Genomic DNA, 11,509 nt, shown 5'->3' with positions numbered 1-11,509 from the left:
ATGGATGACCAAAAACTCAAGTTTCTCGTAGAAGAATCAGTTCAGGGAGTGAAGGAATCAATCCTTGCTGATATCCGTTCATTGTTACTGGAAGTGGTGGGAAATCAACATCGAGACCCAACGATGGATGTCACTCGCCATCGCCATGGGAGAGACCTACCCGATGACCAACCTCCAGCAGCATCGATTCTTCTCCACAGAGGTCCGGTGGAGATAGGGCGGTTTCGTGGCGAAAATCCGAAGGCCTGGATTTTTCAAGCAGATCGCTACTTCGATTTTTACCACATAGCAGAGGATCAAAGGCTCTCAATAGCCTCCTTCTACTTGGACGGCGAAGCTCTCGAATGGTATCGTTGGCTCTTTTGGAATAAATAACTGGTGGATTGGGATCATTTCGCAAGAAAAGTGAGAATTCGTTTCCGTCAGAAAGGGTTAGAATCAGCTGAGGGACGTTTGGCAAAGCTTCGACAAACCACCACCGTATCAGATTTTCAGAGTCAGTTTGAGAATATTGCCAATGAAATAGACGACATGACCGATGGTCGTATGGTACGTCTCTTTATTTCTGGGCTCCGAGAAGATATTAAGAATTCAGTGCTTTTCCATAAGCCAAAAACTTATGAGGAGACTTTAGATTTGGCCCATATTCACAAAAAAAGGATCCCGGCTGAAAAATGGTCTATCCGACCCGCCTTCACCAAAACGCCACCCCTGTTACCCACACCTAATTTTGCACTGTCATCCCACATCGCAAAATTCTCTAGTCCACTCATCCCAGCAGCATCTAGCTCTTACCCACCAAATCGTCCACCTCTCAAATGCCTATCTCACGCCGAATTACAGAGTCGTCGTGAACGTGGATTGTGCTACTTTTGTGAAGAGAAATATACTGCTGGTCATAAATGTAAGACACCTCCTTAGCTTTTATTGCTTACGGATGGATCCGATGTAGACCCTGGCTTGCCGGAATCCTTTGTTACTGATGATTTCTTAGCCGAGGAGTTGCAATATTTGGAATTACAGGAGCAATCAGCTATTTCTTACCATGCTTTAACCGGTGGAATCTCTCTATCAACTTTGCGATTCACTGGGAAAGTGAGTGGATCGTCATTCCAAGTGTTGGTCGATGGAGGAAGTACTCACAACTTTGTGCAACCACGAGCAGACAAACATCTCCAACTCCAAATTGAGGTCATTCCCAGTTTTGCCGTAATGGTGGGCAGTGGCCAGAGACTTCGTTGTGAAGGGGTAGTGCGACAAGTCACCTTGTTGATTCAAGGAACTACGCTGGTTGAGGACTTGTATGTCCTACCTTTCCACGGTGCTGATGTAGTACTTGGGGTAGCATGGTTGGCAATGTTGGGGCGTACTGTCACTGATTATGTAACACGAGAGTTTGAATTTACTCTGAAGGGGTCCAAAGTGCTATGGCATATAGATTCCCCCACCGGTGCTCACCAAATTCAGTTATATAGTTTGAGGCGCATGGCAGCAACTGATGTTATTTCCTCTTTCTTTTGCCTAGAGATGATCGTTGATGAGAGAGGAATGTCAGGCGAGATGGTCCCTGACTTGTGCAGCCTATTGGAGTCCTATGCTGATGTCTTTCAGAAGCCAGCCAGTTTGCCACCTTCCCGTGCCCAGGATCACTCAATACACCTCACCCCTAGGGCACGACCTATAAATGTAAAACCATATAGGTACCCCTATTTCCAAAAACAAGCTGTGTAGCAACTTGTGACGGATATGCTCAAGGAGGGAGTGATACGGCCCAGCACCAGCCCGTTTTCATCTCCGGTATTGTTAGTGCGCAAGAAGGATGGTACATGGAGGTTTTGCGTTGACTATAGGGCACTCAATGCTATCACAGTTCGTGATCGATTCCCAATTCCCACTATCGATGAATTGTTTGATGAATTGCACGGAGCTTGTTACTTTTCCAAGCTGGACTTGTTATCCGGATATCATCAGATCAAGGTTAGTCCTGAGGATGTGGCCAAGACTGCCTTTCATACCCACGACGGGCACTACGAATTCTTGGTAATGCCGTTTGACTTGACGAATGCCCCTTCCACCTTTCAGGCAACTAGGAATGAGATTTTTCGGCCCCATTTATGCTGTTTCGTCTTGGTTTTCTTCGACGATATATTGGTCTATAGTTCATCTTGGAATGAACACATGGAACATTTACAGGTGGTCTTGCAGTTGTTACGCGACCATCAGCTAGTCACCAAGCGATCCAAATGCTTATTTGGCCAACCATCTGTGGACTATTTAGGCCACATCATCCCTTCCCAAGGATTGTCCGTAGACCCTGAAAAGATTATGGCCATCCAGTAATGGCCACCCCCTCGTTCCGTAAAGGAGGTTCGTAGTTTCCTTGGCCTTGCAGGTTATTACCGTAGGTTTATTCATCATTATGCTGCTATAGCTGGTCCTTTGACTGATCTTTTGCGCAAGGACTCTTTCAAGTGGGTAGATGCAGAACAAAGTGCCTTTGATGCTTTGAAGGCCAAGTTGGGCTCCACCCCTGTTTTGGCTCTACCAGATTTTAGTCAGGGATTTCAGGTGAAAACTGGCGCATCCGGGCAAGGTATCGGGGCTATTCTTTCATAACGAGGACACCCCACTGCTTACTTCAGCCAGAAGTTAAGCTCTCATATGCAGAAGGCCTCCACCTATCACAGAGAGATGTTTGCAATTACTCAGGCTGTGAGTAAATGGCGACAGTACCTTTTGGGACGTCAGTTCACAATCTTTACTGATCAGCAATCGTTGAGGAACTTGACTACGCATACCATACAAACACCTGAGCAACACAAATGGCTCACTAAACTTGTGGGATATGACTTTCACATTTTGTATCGGCCTGGTAAACAAAACTCTGCCGTGGATGCTCTTTCTCGGACTTCAGAAGCGACCTTCATGATTCTCTTGGTCAATTCTTTTGCTATTGAGGTTGAGTTGAAGCAATTGAACCACTCCAATCCGGAGTTGGTGGACATTCAATAGGCTTTGAGTCGTGGAGATGTCGGCTACGAAGACTATTTGTTCAAAGATGGGTTACTCTTTTATAAAGGAAGGATAGTTATTCCTTCCGATTCTTCCTTACGCCTGAAACTAATTTTTGAGTTCCATGCCACTCCTACTGGAGGTCATGCTGGGGTTGCTCGCACCTTCCATCGTTTGGCATCTAATTTCTTTTGGAGGCATATGCGTCACGACGTACAAATTTTTGTAGCAGCCTGTCAGATATGCCAACAGATGAAGGATTCTCACTTTCACCCTGCAGGCTTATTGCAGCCATTGCCAATCCCTGATCAAGTATTTGAGGATATTGCGATGGACTTTATCACTTGTCTTCCCAGTTCGAAGGGAAAGACTACAATCATGATTGTAGTAGATCGCCTCACGAAATATGGGCACTTCATACAGCTACCTTCTACTTTCTCTACTCATACTGTGGCAGAGGCTTTCGTGGTAGGAATAATCAGGCTCCATGGCCCTCCCCGGACTATCGTGACTGATCGTGACCCCAGGTTCCTACACTTGTTTTGGCAAGAAATTCATCGTTTACAAGGGTCTACTCTTGCCATGAGTACTGCTTATCATCCTCAGACGGATGGGCAATCAGGGGCACTTAACAAGTGTGTGGAACAGTATTTGCGTTGCTTCGTCGCTGAGGTTCCTTCTCACTGGGTTGCTATGATACCATGGGCAGAATATTGGTATAACACCTCTTATCAAACTACATCTGGCATGACTCCATTTCAAGCACTCTATGGCCGTGAACCTCCCACCATCGCTCGCTATATTTTAGGCAGCACTGCGAGCGAATTAGTTGAGTCTTACTTGCTGCAACGTGATGAAGTTCTGCAAATCCTCAGGCACAATTTGTTAAAGGCTCATAACCATATAAAGCTATTGGCAGATAAGTCCCGCACTGATACGACCTTTGATATTGGTGATTGGGTGTATGTCAAGTTAAAACCTTTTAGGCAGACTTCTTTGTGCTTGCAGCGAGATCACAAGATTGGCAGACACTATTTTGGTCCTTATCAGGTGTTGAAACGCGTTGGCAATGTTGCCTACCGCCTAGCGCTGCCCGAGTCTGCTAAGATCCACTCGGTCTTTCATGCTTCCATGTTGAAACGATGTTTGGGAACTCCTAATCATCAGGTCACTCCTTTGCTTTTGGGAGATACCACTGACACTGTGGATCCGGTTGATCCCAACCTTGAGGACAAGGTTGCTTTTGAGGAGGGGAGTATTGTTGTGAATGAAAATAGAGATGACGTGGAAGCCACGCAAGCAGAGCACATGGGAATGCCACGCAAGACTTCTAGAACGATCATTCCGCCTAAACGACTTGGGGACTACGTATGGAAAGGGAAAAATGCTCGTGACAAGGGGTAAAATTGGTTGGGCAGCAGTATAAGGCACCACGAAGTCGGCAATGCGAAGCAGGGATTTAGTTGTTATGAATGATTCTATTTCTCTTCCCAGTTCTTCTGTATTCCTCATCTCCTTCTGCTTCCTTTATCATTAGTTACTGTGAGTTCCAGTATTTCATTGTAATTTCTGCATTTGAGATTTCAACCGGCTTTATCTTTGTAATCGAGTTCGAGTTTAATCAATCAACAGTGGTGGTACTAGTTTCTGCTCCTTTAAGTTGCACCCTTCTGCTCTTTTGAATTTGTAACAACAAGTGTTAGTGTGTCACTTGTGTTTGCTTCTTCGTGAGGGTGTTCTCTCGATATTTTGTACTCTCTTTTATATAGTGGATTGCTCATTTCCATCTGTGGACGTAGGTCAATTGACCGAATCACGTTAATTGTTTGTGTCTCTTTTGGTATATTTCTCTTTTATTGTCTGATTTATCATTGTTCAAAATTTGTTTTGGTAGCTTCCTATGACACTTGATTTTTTCGGTCGTTCTACGGTTAAGTTCATGATATATATTGAGTATGTCAACAACTGTATACAAGATACGGCTAAATTTATGATATAAATGCCAATTCTAATTTTTCTACGCTATTTTTTTTTCCCATCTTCTACATAGTTTCACCTAGAAAAAATTGATGTAAACTAAAAGAAAATAGACCCGATATAGAGTACTAACCCCTGAAAAAGATGAAGATGAAACCTAATAGAGCAATTATCGGAGGAGTAAAACGAGAGAGAGATTTGGGGTAGATTAAGAGAATCGATCGGGAGAAAAAATTAGGAAGAAAGATAAGAAAACTATTAGAATAGGAGAGAGAGAGAGAGGGGAGATGTTTTGTGCTATATTTTTAGGCAAAATAATTTTGGCTACAAAGTACCAAATAATTATATTGAAACTTTAATATTTGGCTAAAGGGAGGAATTTTCATATTTACCGATGAAATAAAAAATATTTCACAATCTATAACTATTAATTAAATAATATATTTTATATCATAAACATAGTAAATGTTATACCCTCAAGTACGGTAGATTTCCTATAAACAATGAAACTGATTCTGAAAGTATCCTCCATCTCCAACTAAAAACAAACACCTAAAAATAAAGGACTATCCTTTTTAGGGTAATAAAAAGGAAATTAATATAAAATGCAATCAATTATTTCCTAAACAATCTCCTTCTCCTTCGGCCTTTCCAAGCTACAATATCCTCGTATGTATTTATTTTGGTTCCTAAAAGTGTAAATTTCAATCATTTTATACAAAAGTGTGGGATTTATGACATATTGGCTTTGATCAAACTTCACTTTTCAATTAAAAAAATTCTCTATTTTTTTTCATTGTCAATACCTTAACTATAAGTCAATATTACCTCATATATATATATATATATATATATATATATATATATATATATGCACATACATGCACAGCATCTATATACCTTTTTATATTTGGAATAATGTTCAACGAATATTATTTATATTATGTACGTACTGTATTTTAGTCTATACCTCATAAGTCATAATATGCCATCTAGATTGACAATGCTATATTCTTTTTTGAGGTTCCTTTTATTTTAAAATAATTACATTGATGTATGTCTATATAATAGGTGAAAGATATCTGATATATATATGTAATTTTTTTTTTTAAAGAAAATGAATATGACAATGTAACATTCTTAGGTTTTCTATTATAAGTAGTCAGAGTTCTGTCACCTTTCAAAGTTTTCTGGAACAACATATGAAAAATACATTCCTATTTCTGCCCTAAAAAGAAAGAAAATTCGTTTCCAAAAACAAAGGTATAAGAAACACACTCCAATTTCCTAGGTATTGACAATTGTTGTTAAAATAGCATGGGCTAGCCAGTTTTCGGACCGGTCATTTAAAAATAGCCGCCGTTTGCCAAGTCATTGAAAAATAGTCATTATTTTGCTGCAACAGAGACCGGTCCAGCATAATATACTGGAATTCGGTGCACCTACGTATGAACTTCCAGCATATTATGCTGGATCGGTATACTTTGCTGGCTCCAGAATAATATACTGGAGTTTCAGTATACTTTGTTGGAACTCCAGTATAATTTACTGGAGTATTTTCAGGATTTTGAATAGTGTTTTCGTTCAGATTTATCTTTACATGAAAAGCGGCTAAATTTCGATAACATTTGAAACTGTGGCTATTTTTGAATGATCACTTGTATATCTTGCTATTTTTGAATTTCTCCCACAATTGTTGGTTGTTTGGACTAAGCCCAAACAAACTGGGCTCATAGGGGGTTCGAATGAGAAGCCCAAAATACATTTTACATAGAATACAATTTCCTACAACTATTTTCACAAAAATTACATATATACAAATTATTTTAGAATCTTACCTATTTAATTAAATTATGTACAACATTATCCTAAAACCTCTCTTGAGATTCTCTCTCACCAAAAACAATATTTCTCTTAAGATTATCTCTCACCTAAAACGTTTTTTCTCAGCTAGAGCATCAAGATACTTCATTCCATTTTATGTCATAAGCATAAGAACTCTATGACAAATAACACAAAAACTGAGCACATTAGAACTTTCTCGATTAGACGGCCAAGGAAAGACACAAATTTGACCTCTTACTTTTGTATAACTAAAGGATCCACATTAGTAGTCTGCCGGTTAGTAAAGGGTGCAAACAAATTGTGCCCCTTATATCTAAAACTATTAAGAGATTTTGGTTACTCACAAATTTGTAAACTTGCTTGAGAGTTTGTTTATCTTAATTCTCAAGGTAATTGAACACTTTCAAATAATATATGTAACGACCCGCTCAGTTATTTTTGAGAGTATTAGCCTCGATTCCCTAATTTTTGCTTCCACTATTTTATTTTATAGTTATGTGACTTGTCGGGGCGCTTGATGTCAGGTTCGGGAGAGTTTCGGGGTGAAACGGGACACATAGTCCCTAAATTAGAAGCTTAAGTCGTAGGAGTTGACCATAGTTTGACTTGTGTGAAGACGACTCCAGAATGGAATTTTGACGGTTCCAATAGCTCTGTATGGTGATTTAAATCTTAGAAGTGTGTCCGGATATTGATTTAGAGGTCCGTAGGTCATTTCGGCGTTAATTGGAAAAGTTGAAAAGTTGGAAGATTTTTGAAAAGTTTAACCGGGAGTGAACTTTTTGATATCGGGGTTGGATTTCAACTTCGGAAGTTGGAATAGGTTCATAATGTCAATTAGGACTTGTGTGAAAATTTTGGGGTTAATCGAAGTTGTTTTGGTATGAATCGGCGTTAGTTTCGGAAGTTCATAAGTTCTTAGGCTTGAATTGGGGTGTGATTCATGTTCTTTATATTGTTTGATGTGATTTGAGGCCTCGACTAAGTTCATATCAAATTTTAGAACTTGTTGGTATGTTTGGTTGAGGTCCCGGTGGCCTCGGATGTAATTCGGATCAAGTTCGGCATATTTCGAAACATGGATGATTGCTGAATCTGGTGCTTCTGGTTTCCTTGTATGCGATCGTGAGAGGAATAACGTGATCGCGAAGAGTAGTTTGGCACTGCGAAAAATTTGCTCTATGTGATCGCGAAAGGATATCTGTGATCGCAGAATATTGGCTTGCAGTTAATCGCGAACGCATGGACGAGGACACGTTCGCGTAGAAGTAATGTTGAGGTTGGGGGCTGAGTCAGCTTGTGCTACGTGATCGCGTGGTCTGGGATGCGGTCGTGAAGCGGAGACAGCTTGTTTATCATGTTCGCGATTGTTTACACGCGAACGCGAAGAGTAAAATGGAGCTGGGCAGAATTTGTCTTACGCGATCGCGAATGAATTTCCGCGATTGTGATGTGTAAATCACTGGGCACCAGAACTTAAGTTTGAAATCGAGGGTTTATTTTATATTTCATATTTTGGACTTAGAGAGCTCGGTTTGAGGCGGAATTTCAAGGGATTTTCAGATAGATCATTGGGGTAAGAATTCCTAAATCGTTTTTGATTAAATTCCCTTAATCTATCTTTGATTTTATCATTTAATTAGGGATTTGGGTTGGAAATTGAAGAAAATTGGAGGAAACTTCTTAGGCCGAATTTTGGGGATTTGAGCGAGATTTTGGTATCGGATTTATGTAATTCTTATATGGTTGGACTCGATATCGAATAAGTGTTCGGATTTTATAATTTTGGTCGGGTTCCGAGACGTGGGCCCGGGTAGACCTTTTGGAGCAATTTTTCCAATTCTTGCAAAAATTATTATTTCATTATTTAAAATAGTTTCCTATAGTTATATTTATAGTATGAAATTATTTTGGCTAGATTCAAGCCGTTCGAAGTTAGAAAATCGAGGGAAAGGTCTTCTAATTAATTGATTGAGCGTGGTTCGAGGTAAGTGACTTGTCTAACCTTGTGTGGAAAAATTTTTCCTTAGGATTTGGTATTTTGGTAATAATTTATGATATGCGAAGGTCGTGTATGCAAGGTGACGAGTGTGTACACGGGCTAAATATTAAAATTTTGGTTTTTGTTACGTAGTTTCCTTTTCATGCCTTAATTGAGTTACTTTAGCACGTTATAGTCATCATGTTTAGCCTAATTTCATATGTCTACTTGTATTATCTCCTATTTGCAACTTGTATCACATGTTTAGTTGAATTACTTGATTTTTTAAATTTTCGTATTCATTGCTTAACGGTGGGAATTATTTACTAGAAATTGTTATCTTTGGAATCTCACTTATTCAGTTGTTGTGTTTTGATTTTCTTGCTATTGTTGAGGTGATTGTTTGGTTGTTTGCACAAGGTTTCTTTTGTGTTGTTGTTATTGTTGCACGTGGTTTATGTCGTGCGGTTATTATTGTTTGCACGAGATTTTTGCCGTGCGGTTGTTATTGTTTGCACGAGGTTTCTGCCGTGCTATTATTATTGTTGCACGAGGTTTTTGCCGTGCCGTTGTGATTATTAATACGCATGCGGTGATAAGGTAGGCTTGATACGCGTGGCTAGTAGGGGAACTACTAGAATACATTGGGTTAAAACGCGTGATGTTATTTCGGAAAAATAATTTTCAAAAACCAAATATAAAGGCTCACACGGTGATATAAGGAAAGACTATGATTTGTTTTTACGATTTGGGACTACGAGGCGGTATCTCGGGAGTGCCCCTGTTGATATTCTTTATTTGTTGTATTGTTTGGTTCTTGTCTTCCTTAACATGTAAAGTTCTTGTTTTCCTTTTGTGTTGTATTAGCTTTCCTTGATTCCGTGTTGTTATTTCTCGTAAATTCTTTATTGTTCACTTCCCTGTCATTTTTATTATATCATATTATCTCTGTCTTGTTTCTTATTATCTCCAGTAGGACATTGACCTGACCTCGTCACTACTCTACGGAGGTTAGGTTAATTTGGCACTTACTGGGTACCGTGTTGGTGTACTCATACTACACTTCTACATATATTTTGTGGAGATCCAGGTACATCCTATCAGCCTCGGTGTTAGAGCGTTGCGTGGCTTGCTTATTGAAAACTTCAAGGTACCCTGCCCGTGCTCGCAGCGGAGTCCCCTTCTATCCCATTCTTTTCTTATTTATTTACATTTTGATAGACAATGATGTATAAGATTATTCGGTACTGTATCTAGAGCTTGTGCCTTATATCTCACCAGGTTTTGGGATTGTACGTATTGAGTTTTGGTAGATTCTATTTATGAAAATGTTGGGATGTTCAAGTTTTAATCTCTTATTTAATATTTTCGCATATTGTTAGGCTTACCTAGTCTTAGAGACCGTCGCGATATCCTACGGAGGGAATTTGGGGTCGTGACAATATACTAAAAACGTGTTTCTTTTTCTATAAACAACTACTCCCTCTTATCCTAATTCATCATCGTATTCATGTATAGTATATTATATATATACATATGATATACGTTGTAGATATACTAATAATATATAAAATATTGTATAGCTATAGTAATGATTGCAAAATGATTAAAAGAAAACAGTTATCCACCGACAAAAGATAATGATTAGTCAATTAGGTCTCTTAGAAACCCATGATAGTGGTACGTATTTGCAGCTTGTAAGAAAATAATTAACTCATTTTTTATTAGTTATCAAGTTTACTTCTTTTTTTAATAATAAAACTTCATTATATCATGAGAAGGGGAGGGGAAAGGAAAAGGGGATGCTTCTCTACCAATAGGGTTTGGACCTTCACCTTAGACGGGTGATTTAAATTTAACGGATCAATCTTTAGGTTCTTACTATGGAACCCATATACTTTTAAAATCATAAATTCAATTATTTTTTAAAAAAGTTTATGACTTTTTCACATATATATCTAATTAAAAAAATGTTGGAATGATTAGTTGAGTCATTGATTATATATATGCTATATCTTCCGCTGCTACTAGATTTAATATAAATAGTTGGTTTATTTATTTAAAATTTAAGATTTAAAAAAAGGAGAATAGAGATTTCAATATGTCAGCCTTTGAAATTTTAAAACAATAAACCAAATATAGAAAGAACGACAAAGAAGAAAAAGTATACTGTAGTATTTAATTAGAACATAAGATAGACATGAGAATTGAACCTTCTACCTCACCTGTAAAGTTGCAACCAATACTTATTCACCATAAGATTCTTTGAGTTTGGTACACATACATAAATTTTAAGTAATTTTGAAGAAATATAACATTATTATATATGATCCTGAAAGAGAAGCATGAGTTCACATGAATCCATATCATGTGCATTGGACACTTGGGGTGCTTATCGGGCGGATTGGGTGGATAATTATGCTTAACGATTCGGCTTATCGGTTATCGAATTATAAATGTAGTAATCTGCTAGACATCCAATAAGACAACATGCGGATTGGTACTAGATTAACACTTATCGGGGGTTTATCGGGCAGATAACTACGCTTAACGGTTCGGCTTATCGGTTATCGGATTATAAATATAGTAATCCGCTAGCCATCCAATAAGACAACGGACAGATTGGTATCGGATTAATGCTTATCGGGGGGTTATCGAGCGGTTTATCGACTAAATCAAGTAGAAATATTTTGA

General features: G+C 38.7%; 1 protein-coding gene across 1 annotated transcript; it reads left to right on the top strand.

Moving 5' to 3' along the window:
• On the top strand, window positions 1-3,012 carry LOC142178385 (uncharacterized). Its single transcript, XM_075247727.1, has 5 exons — window positions 1-352; window positions 407-549; window positions 922-1,621; window positions 2,393-2,568; window positions 2,668-3,012. The coding sequence occupies exons 1-5, from the start codon at window positions 1-3 to the stop codon at window positions 3,010-3,012; spliced, it is 1,716 nt and encodes a 571-aa protein (XP_075103828.1).
• The last annotated feature ends 8,497 nt before the right edge of the window (window positions 3,013-11,509 follow it).

This window comes from Nicotiana tabacum, chromosome 24 (assembly GCF_000715075.1).
Source record: "Nicotiana tabacum cultivar K326 chromosome 24, ASM71507v2, whole genome shotgun sequence".
NCBI lineage: Eukaryota > Viridiplantae > Streptophyta > Magnoliopsida > Solanales > Solanaceae > Nicotiana > Nicotiana tabacum.
Note: the sequence above shows the minus strand (reverse complement) of the source record. Positions and strands in the feature narration are given on the sequence as shown.

Coding starts and splice junctions, on each gene's coding strand:
- LOC142178385 (XM_075247727.1), top strand. CDS start 1: ATGGATGACCAAAAACTCAAGTTTCTCGTAGAAGAATCAGTTCAGGGA. Junction 353..406: donor CGAAGCTCTCGAATGGTATC/GTTGGCTCTTTT, acceptor TCGCAAGAAAAG/TGAGAATTCGTTTCCGTCAG. Junction 1,622..2,392: donor TGTCTTTCAGAAGCCAGCCA/GTTTGCCACCTT, acceptor TTGGCCTTGCAG/GTTATTACCGTAGGTTTATT.